The 21,298-nt window shown below is 41.0% G+C and overlaps 1 protein-coding gene across 2 annotated transcripts in view; it reads left to right on the top strand.

Moving 5' to 3' along the window:
* Positions 1-3,278: 3,278 nt before the first annotated feature.
* zswim8 (zinc finger, SWIM-type containing 8) overlaps positions 3,279-21,298 on the top strand; it is a 61,915-nt gene continuing 43,895 nt past the window's right edge. Inside the window, exon 1 of one of the 2 annotated variants that reach the window (XM_067609248.1) lies at positions 3,279-5,211. In XM_067609248.1, the coding sequence (XP_067465349.1) occupies positions 5,034-5,211 (178 nt within the window). In that variant the 5' untranslated portion in view covers positions 3,279-5,033. The remainder of the gene's footprint in view (positions 5,212-21,298) is intronic. The other variant, XM_067609249.1, reaches the window with a different exon arrangement.

Here is a 21,298-nt window from a genome sequence, read left to right as displayed (position 1 = left end):
CAACTGCAACTGAAGATGATAAATATAAGAAGAGATTTATAAACAATATATAGATCAAGACAAAGAGACATGACTATAAGCTCACAGTCTGATCCAGTAATAATGTATTTGGTGATTTGCACTTGAAAAGACATCAAGGTTAAAATACAGATTTTCAAATTGTAGACACTGCAGCTGCACTACAATCCTGCTCACTTAGAAATATTAACACATAATGTCCAATATTATTGTATTTATTTATTGGGACAGTGTACAGTTTTTAATATAAAAGATGCACTGCCCCGGAGTTAGCTCAAAGCCAATTTACATCCGCAGTCCCCCACAATCAAAACATACAACAGCACAACAACAAACAGTACAAAGCAAAAAACACACAGAACACACCATAGAAAATACAAAGCTACACACAACAGCACATCACATACACCCACAATGTCAATTAGAAATTGATAATGTAAACATGTCAAATTAAAAGCAAGACTAATGCGCTAATGTCAGGTTGGGGAAACAGGAGTGGACCCAAATGCAGAGGCCAGAATGCAGATTTGACGAAAATCTCCTTTAATTATGGATGGTCAAGTACAGGCAAACAGAATTTGCAGACGAGACAAAACAATGATCCAACAAAGACTTTACTCAAAACCAGACCTTAAATACAGACTAAACTAATCAGGGAATGGGGAACAGGTGACAAGACACAAGGGCAGGCTGGGAGTGATTGGCTGAGGGAAACACAAGAAGCAGGGCAGGGCTAACAAGACTGATACAGGGCAGGTGTGGGGAAGACACAGCGCAGAGCTGGGCTAACGAGGGTGAAGCAGGGCAGGTGAGGAGGAGAACATGAACACACAAGGGAAACAAAGTAACAAAACCAAAACCCAGAAAACACAATAATCTAAATACAACCCACACCAACCTGTCCAAGAACCATCATGAACCTAAACTAAAGTATACAACACATCAGGCTAAACAACAAAAGGCAGTCCAAACCCACAACCCAAATATAACAAGACCCATATGACCAGAAGGACTAAACAGAACTGCAAACCAGGAGACCCCAAAGAACACAAGAACATAAAAAGACCAAAAAACACACAAAGTCCAGGCAGGGTGTGACAGCTAATGAGAAGATCATAGATGGAGTTTGGACTCAGTGGTCACAGAGCTGATTGGTCTTTAGTAGATTTTTTAATTTGGCCTTGAATGTATTGCTTGAACTGCAGTTCTTCATATCATCAGGTAGCTGATTGCCCAAATGCAGTGTGATGAAATGGTATGGTACAATCTTAGAGGACATTCTAGAGGATCTAATAGAACTTACTGAGCGAGTGTACACAAAGTCACATAGTGGAGGAGCGGCCAAACCATTTAAAATTCAATCTAAAATCAATCTGATTCAATCTAAAATCCAATCTAAAATTCAAAAGCTCAGTAAAGTGTATTTCTCCAGTACCCTACAGTGATGGCAATGCATTGTTTTTTTGTCCAGAGTTTTTAGAGTTTGTTTGTATAAGGACTCAAGAGGTTTTATGGCTGTTTCTCCAGCCTGCCCCCAACATGTGATGCAATAAGACATATGGGAAAGAATCATAGCATGCATAAATAGGCTGCGTCCAAAGAGAGACAGTTTCTAATGTGTCTAAAATTTGCTAAGTTGTACTTTATGGTTTTAACTGTTTTTTTTAACATGTTTCTTAAAGTTCAAATTTGGATCCAGTGTCACACCAAGATATTTAAAATCAGTAACTGTCAATCTTTTCACCTTTGATGAAAATAACAGTATTAGGAGGTTGTACCGTGGTTTTAGAGAAAAACATACCTTTTGTCTTGTTTACATTTAGACTCAGACATGACTGATCAAGCTAATGTGTGATCCTTTCCAACACAATTTTTAGCTTAGCAGCAGCTAACTCAGCTACATTTGTAGTTCTGTATCATGACACTGTTGAGGGAGATCATTAATATATAGGTTAAATCATAGGGGACCTAACACTGACCCTTGTGGAGCACTTATTGTGCACTTCGTGTTACTGGACAGTGTGTCACCCACTTTAACACATTGTATCCTACAGGATAAATATGAAGACATCCATGCCAGTGCTCTACATGAGAAGGTAAATTGAGAGAGCTTTGATATTAAAACATCATGATTGACTGTGTTGAATGCTTTACGCATATCTAAAAATACAGCACCAACTACTCCTCCTTTGTCAAGTCTTGATTTAATTTGCTCTACTAAGTGCAAGGTAGCAGTTTCAGTGGAATGATTTGCTCTAAAACCAAATTGCATAAAATGTAGACCAAAATTGCTTGTATTAAGAAATGTTGTCAGTTGTTTAATGACAACTTTCTCAGCAACCTTTGAGAGTACTGGCAGTATACTTACTGATCTGTAGTTACTGGCTTCAAGGTGGTCTCCAGATTTAAAAATAGATGTGACAATAACACATTTCCAGTCATCAGGAAAGGAGCTGTGTTTAAAAGACAATTTAATTAAACATTAAATTATTTAAATATATATATATATATATATTATTATTGGAAAGCATCTCTACTTTTGGTGCTTTTTAAGGAGCTGATGATTTTGATTTTGTTTACAAGTTGACAAAATCATCAGTTTACTCAGACTATGGCTGTGAGTAAAAGTATCACAGCCATAGTCCAGATCATCAGAGGACAGTACATCACCCCAGGAAGGAATGATGTTCCATCAGTGTAACCAATCACATCATGAGTTATAGAAATAATCATTCATTGATCCTACCTACGTGTCTAAAGCTTAATACCGATTTTGTGAATTTAAACTGAGATAACACATTATGTGCAATAAACATATCAGTGCAGGAGCTGCTCTAACAAACTGACAGCTGTCTTATGTGCACAGAGTCAGTGTTGTAAAAGAGGGACATGCAGAGGTTTTATACACGCTATGTAATATTTGAATGTGAGAGCACCAACCGATGTTCAAAGAAATTAATGATGTACATAAAAGCGGTGACTTAGACAGTCCTGAGTAACAAACTGCTATCCAACCAGGTTTTTGATTCTGACATACAGTCACCCGTCGCTAATGAATTCGCTTCGAAACGCGCTTCGATACGAGCTAGATGAATGAGGAAATGAAACAGCGTGCCTCACTCTGTAAGAGGGAGGAGATAGAGTGAAACTCAGGGTTTGTTGAAGAAAACCTACCAGTGGGCAGGTTAGCTTCATAGAGTCAGTTACCATGGTAACTGACCCGGAGTTTAAGTTACCTCTCTTCCTGGAACTGAAAACCCAGAGTTTCCTTCATCTCAGGGTGAACAACCAGAGTTTTCACTATATCCGCTTTCTAGAATATCACCCAGGTGTTTTCATCTTGTTGACACCTCGCCTGTCTGCACTATTTTCCAACCGAGCTCAAGCCATCTGCTCTGCAGCCGGAAGCTGTGATCAGCTGATGGAGGAGGAGCAGCTGGAGAGGTGAGCCATCTTCCCCCGGCCCCGGCAGACTGATACGCTGATAGAATCTGATAGAGCCTGGACGAGAGGAATACGGGAAATCATCTGGGGATCCCGGTGTCATTTGGAGGCAGAGACGATTACAGGACGCCAGGACAACCAGTGTCAGCCGGGAAGGACGATATCTGAAGGACTGATCAGAATTTCTTTACCAGAGCTTACTGAGGAATATACCCGCTTTTAACGTTAGAGAGAAGGCTCTTTTACTAATACAAAGAACGGAAAACATTGAGCTAAGACCGAGGATTAATAACAAAATATCTACCGCATGTAAACTAGGAAAATGCAGAAGTCCAGACAATTTTAAGATAGGCGATATATATAAGCATGTAGTCCTTACATGACAAAAGGCGTATAACAACTCCAGTAAATGTAAACAAACAGCTATTCAAGCTAGCTGAAGTTAGCCGATTGGGGGTTAGCTTCCTTGCTAGTAACATATAGCTAACCTAAGGTAGTAGGACCGAGGCACAACGGAGGTAAAGCGAACTGAACAAGGCTGTTGTCTGGTTTAAAACCAATTTTAACCTCAACATAGTCGTCCTCAGTGGATGACAGCTGTCGCACTGTTTGTGTTATCTCAGTATGAAGTTATTAGCATAATTAGCCTTTCATCTAACGTCGGCTAACTGATATTTGCGTTAGCAGACCAGCTTAATAACATTAACACTCGCAAGCTAAATGTAGAACAAAGAGGACATTTTGACAATACTACGTGTGTTTTTGACATAGACCCGTTTAAAATATTTTGCTGTGAGAGAGAAACACTTCCAGGGTTGGTGTAATGCTACAATAGACAATCCAGATATTCCGAGTAGTCCAGTTGATTGGCTGAAAGAGTAGGACGTCGGGATGAAGGAAAACAACTTCATGACTTCTTAAAGATTTAGTCATATCGCTCCCCTTGCCTGCGTTGTTGCAAGGCTATTGGTGTATTCGCGTTCTTATCTGTATAGTGAGTGGACATCTCTTCGTTCTGTTTGACAGTAACCGTACTGGGCTGGTAAGTTTGGCTCGTTTGCCCTCAGCGGCAGCAGTCGAAAACAGTGCAGTCAAATGGACGAGAGGACCTTCAGTTCAACGTAACGGGCTGTAAAAGGAGCCACAACTCAGCCAGGCAGTATGGAGCAGATTGTTAAATCGATCTAAATTACCAATAATTTCATTTGAAAAGATAAGAAAACACCCTTTAAACACAGGAGAAGTTACGTACAGACACTTTGTAATAATAGTTAGTTTTGTTGTGTATATATTTCCTAGAGACTATTCGAAGGAGACCGTCGCCTTGTCAGAGTTTGTATTATGTAGCTGTGTTTGAGGGCCCAGCAGTAAGCCTCTCAGCTGTGTTTTGGTTGCAAGTGGCCTCCCCTCCCCCAGTCTTGAGACTCTAGATTCTCTGGTGTGGAGTGTTGGACACTGTTCGCCGGGTTTCGCCTTGTTTTTTTGTTTTGTTTTGTTTTTTTAGACCGAAGAGAGGCCGTGGCCTCAAGTCGCAGTCCTCTGGACTTCGAGGCAATTAAAAAGTGGATGTAATGGAACTGATGTTCGCCGAGTGGGAGGATGGGGAGAGGTTCTCCTTCGAAGACTCGGACCGGTTCGAGGAAGACTCTCTATGCTCCTTCATCTCAGAGGCCGAGAGCCTCTGTCAGAACTGGAGGGGATGGAGGAAGCAGTCTGCTGGACCCAACTCCCCTACTGTCAAGATTAAAGGTTAGAGAAAGACACACATACAGATACATTTTCATTCATTCTGTTGGTTTGAAATAATCCATGAATGTGAAAGCTTTACTGAAGGCAATACAGGGTTAAAGGGCATAATGTATTACCTGTTGCTGGCAAACCTATTATATATTATTATAAAAATATACTATTAGGTACTTTAATATATGAATTGTTTTGTTGTGATGCAACAGATAAACTTGTTAGTTTGGTAATTGTCTAAACTGTAGCTGATATCATTGCAGCACATCATCTGCTCCTCTTAGCCTTGACAGTTGATTGTTGCATATGTTTCAAAGCAGAACTGAGATGCTAGTCAGTTAACTTTTTGGGACTTAAGCAAGAGTATTTATTACAAGTAAGTTAAAACACTACAACACTAATCACAATCTCAAACCTGGAGCACGTGCACATTTCAATTATTATATGGCCTGTACTGCTATGGAGGTGTTGTGGGAATGTGGAAACCCCTGGCTTCAGGTGGATGTGTTTCCTAACCAGTCAGTCAGTCAGCATACATTCTGTGTGTGTGTGTCTGTGTGTGTGTGTGTGTGTGTGTATGTGTCTGTGTGTGTGTGATGCTTCACAGCAACCTTATGCTCTTCTCTGGTTATTCTCCAGAGAGTCCTCCATGTTCTTGTTTACTAAACCCATCAACAAGCAGAAAGCCCTGTTCCTGTAGGAACAGCAAGTAGTGCTGGTGAATGACATTAGATGCTTTTATATGCATCCATTTACTCTACTATTTGTCAAAGTAAGAGCTCAGTCAGAAAAAAAATTTACCCTGACATTCAATTAGTTCTATTTAAACCATTGGTTGTTCTACAGATGAAAATTTGTCTTGTATATGCTAGTCTTAATTACTCCCTGTTTCTATACTCACTCACATGATGTTTAGTAGTTTTCAGGAGATTCCATATTGTGACATGCTGCAAATAACTTGCCTTTAGTCATTTCCTAACGAAGAGTAATCAAAGAGTTTCTTCAGTAGAAGACAGTATTCCATCAATACTGCCAAGTGCTCGAATTAACTCCATCTTTGTTAAAGGTTTTGCTCTTAGTTGAGAGCTGGGTATAGTCTTGAGTAGGACAGACTGCTCTGTCTACTGACTGTGGAGAATGAAAATGGGACGATCTTTTTATTAAGTAAACTGGTTGGCCAGTCATTCCAAACCCAATGCAGTTAGCAAACATTGTTTAAACCCACAAAATTAGTTTAAAAGTTTCCAAACGTATCAAATAAGTCAGGCTAAATTTCAGTCAAATGTGTCTAAAATGTTGCAAGATAGGGCACCATGTGGCAAGACATGTCACAAGGGGTTGTTTCTCTGGCTGATCCTAGCCAATCACCTTAATACACGAAAGTCATGAAATAACATGTTAATACAACTCTTGTTGACTTTTAAAATATACAGTATATTGGACCCTAGTGGTTCAAAGGGTTAAAATATAATTTTTGCATGGATGTAAATGTTGCTTTTGTAATGAATGTGTGTCCCTGTGTGTCATGTGACCTGCAGTTCTGACTGTGTCCACTGCACCAAAATTCTGACACAGCCATTGATGTTCCTGAGGTTTGCCAACCACTCATTCATTGGTCCAGTGTTTCACTGATTTGGTGTTTGTTATGCTGGTATTCCATATGGTTGAGACACCTGCTCTATGCCATGCACAAGTATCAGAGCCCAAGCTGCAGTAAGAGCCTGTCACACACAGCTCTTCACTGAACCAGCTCACCATGGCTGCCTCTTGGTTTAACCTTCCTCCCTGCAATATTTCAAACTAATCCACTGACAAAAAAGTGCAGAGAACATCCATATCTTGCTGTGTACACCATGGACTTATCTGTCAGTTGCTAACCTCTTTGGCAGATAAGGACGCACTTTCAATTTTCTTTGGTTTTGAGATGGCTGCATGTGTGAATGTGGTGGGTTTGAGGACATGGAAACACTGTGAAAAGCGGCAGAAGGAACTTATTTCAGTTACTTTGAGTGAAAATGCGAAATAAGTGCTGTCTTGATGAAGTGTGTGTGTGTTTGTTTTATCTCATGTGTTGGGTTGAACTTGTGTTGGGGGAGGGAGCTTTGAATTGTAAAGAGGGCTTTATCCTACACAGGTCACTAGCTAGGCTGCACTAATGCCAGCAGATGTGACTGTTCCAAGGCAACACAGCCCTCCTACTCTATCAAAGATTTACCTGAGAATTAAACTGTAGGTCTTTTTAACTGCCCACCAGGGAAGATCTTCACAACAAGATATGCAGAGTATGATGCATAATTTCTTAATGGCTTCTCATTGAAGTACAAAGGAAGGGAAGATAGAGCCCAACATTCACAACATCTGACATATTTATAGCCTCATAGATCCTGTTTCCATCTGGTATTAACATGTTATGTGAATATGTACTGAGGCATTGGGCCGATCAGGGCATATTTTAATGGATCAGTATCAGCTAAAACAAACCCATCAAATGCCAGTTTACCCTACTGTGTTACTTCACCTAAGCCTGTCTTTATGACAGCCAGTTTTCCAGTGTGAGCTTTGCGTTTCGATTGAAAATTAAGGACACACAAATGCAATTGAAAAATACACAAATTTGCTAAGCTTTGATGCTAACGAAACTTATCAAATATTTCTATTTCCCATTGACAAAGAGTAGTGTACAAAACATTAAGGTAGCAGCTTCTCATATTTAGCCAAAACTGGCCATTGCTTTCACTGGTTAAAATGACAAACGCTGCTCATTTCAGCTGTTGCTAATTAATTTTACCTCTGTGAGTAACTTTCCAATGACAGGCCAAAATTAAATTAGTCTGTGTTGTCTGGTTATGTAGCTGGTGTATGTACTTGACCAGAGATTGTTTGTGAGGGAAAAAACTCCACTCTGTAATACTGCTCTCACAATCTCTCACTACAAACATGAGTGGACTGTGTGTGTGTTTTTTTTGTTTCTATTAGTTCCCACAACACCAGAGTGATACGTCTTCTCTCTAGCTGGTCGTGTCAGTTTCAGGTGTTGCATGTTAAATTATACATGTGATATGAAAATTTAAGCTTACGAACCTAATAGTTTTGAACTATTCTTCTCAGTTAGCTCCAGCAGTAAACACACGAATTTTTTTAATAAAATGTGATTGCAGTAATAATTTAAGGGAATTTCCATGTGTGGATTGCAGTGACTGGACTTTCCCAGTAGCCTGAGTTTACATGAATGTTTTTGATACCTTAGTTAATGTCTAGAAATGAGTATATATCTGTCCTACCATATGCAATATTTTTAATTCTTCTAAAAGAAAAGGAGCATATCCACATGTTGAGGGGACAGGTGTGTGCAGAGCCTGTTGACCACCTGTCGAGCACCTGGAAAACTCTTTGGGAAGTGGAACAATAACAGCATGGGATGGGTAGGTGTATGCAGTGGGTTTTCTTCCGATGAAGTGCACAGCATATTGAAGGAAAGGTTGAAATGAATGGCTTGCTGAGAAAAAGCCCTAACTGCGCTTTCACAAAGAAAACTGAAGCTGTTGTACAACTACATGCGGGTCAGGGATGTATTTTTACAGTGGGCAATTGGTGTTAAGAATAGTGACTAATATGTACTGAGCGGGACACTTTACAGTAGAAAATGAACATGCTGCTGTTTCTACACATGATGCTGTTTCATATCATTGGCTTTTCTTTACCAACATTTCTATATCAAACGACAAGTCAATTATTTTTTTCAATGGTTCATTATGTTCTTAATCGTTAAATTCAGGCCCTCTAATAAGTGGGCTGGTGATCATTTTGGAAATTATTGCTCCGTTAATAAGATTTGAAGACTTATAGTACTTTCAGTTGTTTCACCTGCTGCTCTCCCTGGCTCCGGGACTCACACTGAGTTGGACTATTGTTGCAATGCCTAAGTAAGTTTAAAATTACTTCCCTCTTAGCACAATTTAGCTGAAGTAGCTAACATTAGCCCAAGTGTGCAGCACTCGGTGTTCCCAGTAAGCTAGCGTTAACTTTAGTCCGAGACGGAAAAAATGGCGTCGTCCATAAGCTGCAACTCTGGGCTTCAAACCAGCTCCAATGCAAACTAACTGGTGACGTCACACCTCACTACCTCCATCTTTATATACAGTCTATGACTGATACTGATGTACACTATCTGCAACAAGCAAACATATGATATGATAGGAATGATGCACAAAACTAAAACGAAGACTTGAGGTTTTAGATGAGAACATTAGAATTTTCCTTAAAGTCACACCTCCATGACCAAAATTCAAAAGGTGGCCTTAACACCCGATCCCCTTTTTTTTCAAATAAACTCTTCCCTTGAAAAGAGTGGGTTAACTCCATTTCCTCCCACCAGACTGAGTGTGTGTGTTTGAAATGGATGAAGAAACAAAGACAGCATGGCACAGCCAGCATCACTGTCACACCAATCCTATGAGCTACTCATGGCAATAATTGTTCATTGGTTGCTCCACAACAGAAGTAGATATTGCAGATTTATTCATTTATTTCAACGTACAGACCAAAATAAAAATCAATCAATTATTCATCAACTAAATGTGTCTCTCTTGACTTGTTTGGTTTTTTTTTTTTGTATCAGCTGAGTGGTTGAAGTAAACCTACTCGCCACTTAAACAGAGCAGAGAATCTGGTGTGTATAACAGCAGATGCAGCTTTTAAATAGTGGGCAATAGTGTAATGCACCACCCGGTGCATAACAGGTGTACATCAGTGTACTAATGGAGTGCACCGTGTGGAGGGAAAGGAGGAAATGAGGAAGGCAGTGAGAGAGCTAGTGATCCAGTGAAAAGAATGAATGAGTCCTCAGCTCTTCATGGCCAGCTATAAAGGAACATCTGTTGGAGTGGCTTCCCTCTGTGCTGGAAGCTGATTGGTGGACAGTTTGCTGTCATTCACCTGCAACAGCCAGTCATAGGCTGGCAACATGAACTCTGTTACTACCCAGCTCTCCCTCTCTCCTCAGGTTCTAGCTCTTTACTGTCAGAATGTCCCAATTTCTTACTATAGTTAAACTGTCAAGTATACTATATTTAAATGTGAATAGCACACAAATTGTGACTCAGTCCTAAAGATTTAGTAGTTTACTTTTTATTCTTGAGCTGTTGTACAAAATGAAATCATTTTACTGTGTAACACTTTACTTTTTCCCTGCCTGAGTGGGAATAGAGCAGTCATTAGAAGACTTATTAGTAATACAGTAACAACAGTAGAGGTAGTAATAGTCAATGGTAGCTGTAGACCTGACTTGGTTAATATGGTCACTGACATATATTTCTTGAATTTTCAGTCATCCTGGTCATGGCAACTGGACTTGTTTTAGTTTCTTGAAGATGTTTCACTGACTACCTGCTTAAATCTGTGGGACAGGGGACACTTGGACAGAGAAGACAGGTGGTGTGAGTGAAGGAGGGCATCTATGTTAAACTTAAACAGCCATCACTCATCAGGGGAGGTGGACAATGACACCCCTTATCTTAAACTACTTCACACCAACACAGTGACATGGGTCAAAACAGCGCTGGGGGTTTATCCCTATATATGAAATGATTTTTTTTTTACATGGTCCCTGACAAATAAATGTAATGAACTAAACTAAGCTAAATCTGTATGGATCAACCTGCATCAGTTAAATGCACAATATGTCATTTCTGCTGCTCAGGGTCTCTCAATCAAAACAATAACTAAAGACGGAGTGTGATGACGGTGTGAAGTAGCATAGGATCATGAGAGTTGTTGTCTTCATTGTTTAACAACCAGCTTCTCTGGGATAGGATTACTTCAGTGTTTATCGTTCAGGATGTTTTTACCAGGAGCCGAATTATCCACAGAGGTCTCCTCCTCCCCAGAACAAACAGATCCGGTGATTAAAATGGGTAAAAACACTAAATAAAGCAGTTCCATGTTAAAAATCAGTGTTTATCCAACGCTGTTCAGCGGGCACAAGACGTTGAGCCAGCTAGCCGAGCTGCTGTTAACGTTTGCTTAGCTTGTTTCTCTGATAACCTAAGATACAGACGTTCAGCAGGTTTTTACCATGAGCTGAATTATCTGTAGAGTTCTCCTCCTCTCCAAGACAAACATACATGGGGAATAAAACTGTAAAAACAGTGGGTAAAGCAGTTTCACATTAAAAATCGGTGTTTCTCCGGCACTGTTCGGCGGAAAGAGGACATCTCGGAGGGGCTACTTGTCGAGTTGCTGCTAACGTTTGCTCTGCTTGTTTCTCTGATAACTTAAGATCCAGACGTCCAACAACTAAAATCCTTCATTCAGTTAAAAGATACAGTTAAAAATGACCAAGATCTAAAAAGTTTATCATAAAAATTTGGCTTAAAACTGAATAAAAGTCCATTTATGACAGTTTCTGGCAGGCAACCACAACACTGATGTATTATCTTGTATGCATATACTCTTTTACCCTTTTGTTCTTTCTTTTTTCTGTACTTTATTTCTCCTTGTTTTGGGTCTTGATTATTTATGTATTACTGTTTTCTAGTATCATAACTTGATTGCACTGTTGCCTTGTCTGTATATTGCTCTCGATTTCAGCAGTAAAATTATGAGAAAAGTATTGTAAGAACTGGCGGGAGACGAAAGCTTCAGATCTGTGTGGAGTGATGAGGAGACTGTAACATTCCTCAAATTAGGCTAATTCATGAGACAAACAGAAATGTTATATGTCCATCACATTTTCTTTTGAGCTTTGATTGCCGCTCTTTTAATGATGTCATCTTGTTGTGTCACCTTCTTCTGAAATGGTTTAATGGCACCAGGCTGAAACATTAGCACCACCAGCCGTTTAACTTGATGCACCCAACTCCTAATATTTACAAAACATTAATACATTTGCATTCATTTGTATTTTCTCTTTCTTTTTCTGTTCAAATTTGTGCTACATTTAGATGGAAAACTTGTAACATAGGAGGTATCATTTAAGTCAGTCGTGTGCCATTTTTGCAACCTCATGAAAATAATGTCCATCATGTTTTTCACTTGCACTTGAAGCACCTGGTCTTAAACTTGTATGTGCTTTATGTAATATTAAACTTTAGCTCACTGATTAACTCCCACATAACATATGAGTGAAGCTAGTCTGCTTGTTTTAATGGGTTTTCCATGTCCTGTAACCATGAGCCCCTGAGCCTTTACACCAAGGATGGCATTATATGAATGCAGTGCTTTCCTCCATATATGGTAAACAGCAGCACAAGTAGTGGCTTGGAAATGAGGCCTGTAATATGAGACCCATCACTTTTTCTTCTCTCAGTGGCAGACCACTGTGTTCTCAATAAGACTCCTGTCACAGTGCTTATACTGCTCGTTCTTTACCACGCACACACACACACACACACACACACACACACACATACATTTCTTCATTTGTTAGTTTTTGTATCATCAAAATCTTATAGCCTAACTTAACAAAACTTAAATCCGAAAGATGTACTTGTTGCCTCCAGAGGCTGCTAGGTTCTTCAAGCAACGCAATAGTGAAATGATGGACAAAAAGAACACTGTGCTGATGATTTTGCTGTTCTTAGAGCATTGCCAGTATAGGACTAGTGTCTCAGAACCAGATATCATTCTGTCAGTCACTACAAAAGTGAATCCTGGTGATATCTATCATTGACAAAGCTCTACCAACAGGCTTTTATTCTAGTTTTGTTGCATTTTCTGCTTTGAATCACTCCCCCTACCAGCTTTACAAGGGGTTAGATTGGTGTAGAAATATTTCAAACTTTTAAACTTGGTTTGCCAAATCATTATTCCCACTCACATTCAGTGTTTACCCTAGGACTTTTCTCAGCAGCGGTGCTGCTGTGCACATGCAGAAGCCACAATGCCAGGACCTGTATTTGTGCACACCAGCACTGATTACATACAAGGAATTTGAATCGGTGATTGTTAGGATGAGTAGCAGTCAAAAATATACAGTCAAAATATACACAAAAATAAGAGGTTCTAAATAAAATAAAAAGAAGAATTTACAATAGAAGAAAAATGTAAGATTTAAAATAATAAATATATAATATATATTGGTGAGAGGAGCAGCTACAGAGTACAGTTTTAAATATTAAATTTTAAATATAGAAGAATGGAATGAATGTACAGGGCATTGACCAGGAGTAAACAATGTATGCATTGACCAGAACTAAACAGTGTATGGAGTATGCATAATTTATAATGAGATATATATATATATATATATTTGTAATGAATACATTTGCGTTAATGTAATGCGCTAATGTAGCGTCAAGATCACTGATGTGCAAATAAGAGATTGTGGTGTGTTATGTTAATATAACATGTATTGTCCATGAGGCCGACTGCAATTGGGAAGAAACTGTTTTTGTAGTGTGAGTTTTAGGTCCTGACAGCCCTCAGCCTCTTGCCAGAAGGGAACGTTTTGAAAAGTTTATGTCCAGGGTGGGAGGGGTTGGCCATGATCTTTCTTGCTCTCTTCAGCGTCTTGGAGGCATGCAGGTCCTGGGTTGATGGCAGATTGCATCCAATCACCTTTTCGGCACAGTGGATACTACGTTAAATAGACTATTTTTGTCCTTGACAGCAGCAGCAGCATATCAGAAAGTGATAGAGGAGATGACGATGAAGTCAATGGTGGTGGTGTGGAAGTGTACCATCATTGCCTTTGGGAGTTTGAATTTCTTCAGCGGCCGCCGGAAGTACGTCATCTGCTGAACCTTCTCGGTGAGGCCACTGATGTTCATTTCCTACTTGAGGTCGCGGCTGATGGCAGTTCCCAGGAAGCAGAGGGACTCCACTGTGTCGACTGGGAAGTCACACTGGGTGATGGAGGCAGGTGGGGCTGTGTTCCCTCTGAAGTCCACAACCATCCCCACTGTCTTTAAAGCATTGAGCTCCAAGTTGTTTTGTCCACACCAAGTCACCAGGTGCTCAATCTCACACTTGTAGGCGGTCTCATCTCCACCAGAGTTGAGCCCAGTGAGGGTGGTGTCATCCGCAAACTTCAGGAGCTTGATGGACTGATAACTGGAGGTGCAGCTGTTGGTCTACAGGGAGAAGAGAAGTGGAGAAAGGAAGCAGCCTTGAGGGGAACTGGTGCTGATGGTCAGGGAGTTGGATACGTGCCTCCCCAACTTCACGTGCTGCTTCCTGTCAGACAGGAAGTCGGTTATCCACTTACAGGTTAAGTCAGGCACGTACAGCTGGGAGGGCTTGTCCTGTAGCAGAGCCGGGATGACTGTGTTAAAGGCGGAGCTGAAGTCCACAAACAGGATCCTGGCATTGGTTCCTGCAGTGTCCAGATGCTGGAGGATGAAGTGGAGGGCCATGTTTACAGCATCGTCCACAGACTTGTTGGCTCTGTAGGCAAACTGCAGGGGATCCAGGAGTGGGTCTGTGATGGATTTAAGGTGGGACTGTACAAGGTGCTCAAAAGACTTAATGTCGGTCAGGCCGATGGGTCTGTAGTGTTTAAGATCTGTGGGCCTTGTTTTTTTGGGGACTGGGATGATAGTCAAGGTCTTGAAGCAGGTTGGTATATGGCATGTTTCCAGTGAGATGTTAAAAATGTCTGTGAACAGTGGAGACAGCTGGTCAGCATAGTGCTTCAGGGTGGAGGGAGACTTAGGCCCTGTTTACACATGGTATTAACATCCGTCTTGGGTGATCCGATCACAAGTGGACAGCTATAAATACAGGTGTAAACACACCCAAGATGCATTGAAGATGGATTGAGATCCTATCACTCAGACCACATTCGGAGGTGGTCTCGGCCACATGTGACTACATTCATTTAGCAGTGTAAACGCAATGCATCCTGGGCCACATTGAAGGACCACCTTCTCAACTGACATCCTCTATTTTCCGGCAGACTAGGCACAAGACCCTCCATCCAAAGCTGTTCAACTTGTTTGATAAGAGGATAAAGAAATTATTTTGTGTTTCATGTGAATTAAGAACGTAATCCACCTCCCGTTTCTTCCTGTTTTTCCCGTTCCCCTAACCGGTTTCCCTCTTCGAATCGACAATTAGAAAAGAAATTAAACCATTAATTTTTTGCTTGTCTGTCTAAAAAAATATTTCAGAAGCTAAACATAGCTGCATAGTTTCCTCTGTCCTGTTAAGTTGATAACGACAGTTTTTAGTTTTACTGCGCTGCTCGACATAATGGAGCTCAGGATCTATCAGGAGGACAGCTGCTTTACTCCAAATCACTGTATGAACCTGGACTGCATGTGTGTAACAGCTGACCTGTTGGATGTGTAGAACACAGAACATTAATTAACATTAGATCCTGACCGCTGCTGTTGGCGTGTCGGAGATTTAAATAATCAATGAAGTTATGCTGCTGTGTCTTGTGCCTAAATGTCTCTGAATGGAGAGATGCAGCTGCGGGGAGATCGCTGCATAACTCTCTCTCTCTATTCCAACGCAGAATATTTATATATATATATATATACTTAATATTTATCCTGTTATCAAACAAGTTGAGTCCAGTCCTCCCGTCGATTAATAGCGAACGGATTTGGTCTTTGAAAACGGAAATGATGTTAGTGTTCATTTGCATGTAGAGCGGGGAAGTGAGATCCGATCACAAATGGTAACTCAGGACACGTGGATACGCATGTTAATGCCAGGTGTAAACAGACGTACTTAAAGCTGTCCACTTGTGATTGGATCACCCGAGACGCATGTTAATAGCAGGTGTAAACAGGGCCATTGTTGCCACCTGCAAGTCTAATGCAAACCCTGCTCTGATAACAGCAAGCAGGAAAGAACTGAGACAGCAGCAGCAGTTATGGGAAATGCAGAGCAGAACATCCCTACATCTCCTTTAAACTGAAGTCAGTTCCTGTTGAGGGACAGACAAGAACTGAAGATGGTCAACCATGTCCCACTGAAAACAAACCTAAAGTGAAAAAGCAGGCCATGCTAAAACTGTCTCACACAATATAGGCCCATTTTACCACAAGTCATTAATAAATAATTAATAAACACATCAAGCCTTTTATGTGGAAACACATTTAGACACTCCCACTGGAGTATCTCTATTCCATAGAGCGCATTCCATAGAGGGCATGTGAACATACTGAAAACATGTTTATCCTTTATTTCTGCCCTGGAAGCCATCCATAAGCACCTGCAAGAACTCCTTCAAGCTGGGGTGATCTGCAAGTCTATATCTCCACTCTCTTCGCCTATAGTAGTGGTGAGGAAGAAGAATGGATAAGTCCACCTCTGTACTGATTACAGAAAGTGCAACCTCCAGATTGTAAAGATGTTTAAGCACTCCCAAACCTGGAAGAGGCATTCTCTACCCTCACTGGATCCAAATGGTTTTCAGTCCCCGACTTAAAGTCTGGTTAGTGTCAGATCGAAGTTGAAGAATCAGACAAAGCCAAGACGCTTCTGTCTTCCCCATGGGCTTTTGGGAGTTTAACTGCATACCATAAGGCTTGACAAATGATCTAAGTACGTTTCATAGAAAAGTGTATGGGTTCTTGTGCTCCTTAAGGACATCGTTTTTCCAAGACGTTGGAAGAACATGAGACAAGATTGATGCTACTCGCCCCTGAGAAATACAAATTCTTTCAAAGGTCAATCAAGCACCTGGGACATAAAGTATCTCAGAATGGAGTGGAGACCGACCCTGAAAAGGTAGGAGCTCTGAAAACATGGCCGAAACCCCAGGGCTTGAAAGAGCTGAGATCTTTCTGTGGGTTTTCAGGGTGCCACAGATGATTTATAAAAGACTATTCCAGCATAATTAATCCCCTCACTGACTTAACCTCTGGTTACCTGCCACTGCACAAGAAGCACAAGACAAAGACTCACCAGTACCATGATCCAAAAAAAACTTGAGTGTGATGAAGAGCAGATTTTTAATTTTTTTTTATTTGTTTGTTTAACAGGGACAGTGCACATTAATAAACATTGCTGTAAATGCACCAGAGTTAGCCAAGAGGCAACTGCCAGAAACGTCATTTTGGTGCAATGAATTCTAATGGACATTAGAGCCCTACAGTGTACAAGCTGTTTCTTTGTTTTTTATGATCCGAAAAAGCCCTTTGGTGATTGTTGGACTTCCACCTGTGAGCTTGCATTCAATACCATCATGGAAAAGCTTACTACGGCCCCTGTTCTTGGTTGTGCTGACCCTAAGACTGTATTCAGACCAAATCAGGTGGTGTGGCGTTCAGCCGCAGGGTCGAGTGGAGGTGTGTGGGGGTGTGGGCATGTTTATTTGTGCTCCGGAACGTAACCGCTGTGAAACAACCAGAAAACAACGTTTTATTGATCTGATTCACTGGCTTTCTTCCTACGAGCGCTCTCTCTCTTCATTCACTCTCTAGCTCACTCGACCACTGCTGCTGTCTCTCTCTCTCTCTTTCTCTCGTCCTTTTTAAAATGAGTCGGGAAGCCGACAGCAAAGTCTAACTTTACTTTTAACGTTATCAAAAGAAGAGAAATGTCCTCCCTTCGTCCTAGTAACATCTTTATCCGCTGTCATGGCAGAGTTTACAGCTCTGATCAGTCTGATCTCCGGCTGTGATTGGCCACCACAGCCTTCAGCCGCAGTGATGTTGCGTTGCGTTTCTCCAAAAGTTGACTCTGGCTCAACTTTCCGGCCGCAGTCTGGTGCAGTGCCGCTGTGGCCAGAATGCCTGCAGACGAAACGCACTACGCATTTTCGCTGCACCGCATGATTTGGTCTGAATACGGCCTAAGTTGTCTTATGTCCTCCATACTGATGCCAGTACCATGGGGCTTAGGGCAGCCCTATACCAAGAGCAAGAGGGTAGTATGAGAGTGATTGCATATGCCAGTAGGGGGTTGTCTCGTAGCAAATCATGGTACCCAGCCCATAAACTAGAATTTCTGGCTCTAAAGTGGGCAGTAGCAGAAAAGTTTGGTGATTACCTGTATGGAAGCCATTTCACTGTCATAACTGACAGTAACCTCCTGACATAGATTCTTACCATTGCAAAACTGGATGCCACCAGTTACAGATAGCTAGCAGCCCTGTCCACTTTTACCTTCATGCTCCAATATCAGTCAGGCAAACAGAGCGCTGATGCAATGGTTTTTCTAGAAAACCTCATGGAGAGCTGTCGAATGATCTGATGTCCCAGAAAGAACAAGACCATATACGTCAGTTTACCCAAACACATTTGACTGACTCTGGAATTAGTGTAAGTCAAGACATTGTACATGCTGTCTGTAGGAAGCACCTGGTTTGTAGTACAGCAGATGGATACAGAGATAGGGATGGTGCTGACGCTGTTACAGTTACTAGCAATCTCTCCCGAGGCTTATTCAAACAGCTTTGTGAATTAAGTAAAGTATGGTGGTAGGGCTGTGTGATATGACGATATACATTGTGTGACGAAAGAAAAACATCAGTCATTTGATATTATTCTCTATCATTTATTTCGTTGTGATGCAAATCACTCTTTACCGCTATATTTTTTGCCATTTGGAGTCTGTCCATCTTTTGCACAGATTACATTGAAAAGTTACTCTTCTGGGCTTTTTACTTGTGAAACTTTTATTGCACTTACAGTGACATAATGAGTTCAGTTGTTGTCAACTCTCCAACTCTCCACTGCTGTCTGCCTCTGCTCTGCTGCGCTGCAACATACATGGAGGGCGCAGTCCCACCTGCACCAAGAAAGAGCAGAGAAGAGGAGAGAAGCAGCGAGATGGCAGCCATAAATGACAGCAAAACGCGGTGAAGACTTGTTATTTACCAAATTTATGTGCACTCGTTTAATTTCAGCTCAGTGTGAGAGACTCTGCTGTGTTTTGCTGTCCTTTATGGTCGCGCTACTCTCCTCTTTCTCTGCTCTCTATAGTTCACCAAAGACAGGGCTGAGGCCTCTGTGTGTGTGCTGCACACACAGGAGAGACAGTGAACCAGGTGAAATACTTGTGTTGATGACAACTACACTCGTTACATTACTGTAAGTGCAATTAACGCTTTGGGAATAAAAAGCAAAGGGGTGGGGGAGTTGCACGGACCAACTATTTATTCATTGGATTAAAATGTGTTATATCGAGAGAGGTATTGTTATGGGGACATGAAATGATCTATATTGGGATATGAGATTTTGGTCATATAGCCCAGCCCTACATGGTGGCTTACTTGTCCTTCCCCACCTGCCTGAAAGAGAGATCAGAGACAAACAACAAGCTGAGCCCTGTCTCGAGGTTATAGCCCAAATTGAGAGTGGAGAAAAGCTACCCCTAACAGTCAGAAAAGAGCTCCCTGATGTTCCCTTCCTACTAAGGGAGTGGAGTCACCTCGAATGGTACAACCAAGTTCTATATCAGAGATGCCAAGACAGTGGCAGTGTCACATATCAGCTTGTCCTACCTGAAGAGCTCCAAGCTGTTGTTCTGCAAAGCCTTCACAATATGGGTCACCTATGAATTGAGTGTACCATGGATTTGATGAGAACCAGATGTGGAAAAAAAAAGTTAACGCCCAGCCAGGAAAAGGTGCACCATCAGTGAACACAAAACCCACCAGGCCCCTAGAGCATTTCTGTATGGACTTCTTGTCTCTAGAGCCCAACAGAAGTAATACCAAAGATATCCTGGCGATCACAGATCATTTTATGAAATACACAGTCGCCATCCCAATGCCAAACCAGAAGGACCAGACTGTCCCAAAATGTCTTTGGGACAATTTCATGGTCCATTATGGAATCCCAGAACACTTGCATAGCGACCAAGGACCTGACTTTGAGTCACGTACTATCAAAGAATTATGCAGGTATTCAAAAAATTCGTACTACTCCGTATCATCCTGGAGGGAATCCAGACAAACCTTTTAATAGGACATTGCTAAACATGCTAGGAACACTGGAAAATAAAGACAAATCACAATGGCGAAATATGTGAAACCTTTGGTTCATGTGTACAACTGTACGAAGAATGTCGTAACAGGATTCATGCCCTACGAACTAATGTTCAGTTGTCAACTATGTCTCAGACTCTGAGGATGATATTCCATGAGTGGTACAGAGAGCAGTATGCTATGGAAAATATAAACATTTATTTTCCCTTATTAGTTTTAAATTCTAGTTGGTTTTAAGCATTTTCACATGTGGACTTAAGAGGCTAACTCAGTCAGCCAATCACGTATCATTTTCCATCTTGTGAGCCACAGCAAGAAAGCAAGTAGTCATTGTGACAAGTGATAACCATTAACCTTGGATAAAAGCTATGAAAGTTGATTAAAGTTAGCTAAAGCAGCTCTGATAACTCCTTAAACATAATTATCCTGTGTGAGTACAACCAGCGGGTCCTGCTGTTGGTTGCTAAGAAATACTGCCACTGGTTTTTGGACCTACCTGGAGTTTGAGCCTGGATACTGTTGAATGTTTGATGGTGAACTACAACCCAACAGAGTGGAACTAGAAACTCAAGCAGAAGGTTGAAACCCCTTAAAGGACTTTTGCTGTGTCTGGAATCACATACTATGCACTGCATGCTCAGTATGTATACTATGCATCATTCAGCATACTTTTGTGTGATTAAATAATAGTATATATCTTTTCAGATGCACTGATCTGTAACTATCATGTCACTTCCCAAGAGCCTCCTTGGAGACGTGTAACCATGGTAACCCATGTCATCCATAAAGTCTGAACTAATTTAAAAAATATATTACACCTAGCAAAGTGAAACCTTTGTTGAATTGAAGAGTTACTGACATTGCTGTATGCCATTGTCTGCTATGTTATTGTTGTCATCATCACTATTGCATTGCATTTTGGAATTTTTATACTGGCATAGTGTCCGGTGCTTGCATACTGTAATATTTCCCCAGAAATAGTAAGCAATTCACGTACTGTTGGTTTCATACTAAGGTTTGGACATACTAAAAAATCTAATGTACTAAACAGCATGTTAGTATGAAGTTTTAGATGCAGCCAACACATTCTACAGTGCGGTAGGACAAACAATGTCATTTCCACAATGGTACAAACAAAACTATCAGCTGGTTGTGGATGATAGGTGTTAGATACAAGGACTAAGTTCACATCAGTGACTAAAGTGACTG

The sequence above is a fragment of the Thunnus thynnus genome, chromosome 14 (genome assembly GCF_963924715.1).
Source record: "Thunnus thynnus chromosome 14, fThuThy2.1, whole genome shotgun sequence".
NCBI classification, from domain to species: domain Eukaryota; kingdom Metazoa; phylum Chordata; class Actinopteri; order Scombriformes; family Scombridae; genus Thunnus; species Thunnus thynnus.
Note: the sequence above shows the minus strand (reverse complement) of the source record. Positions and strands in the feature narration are given on the sequence as shown.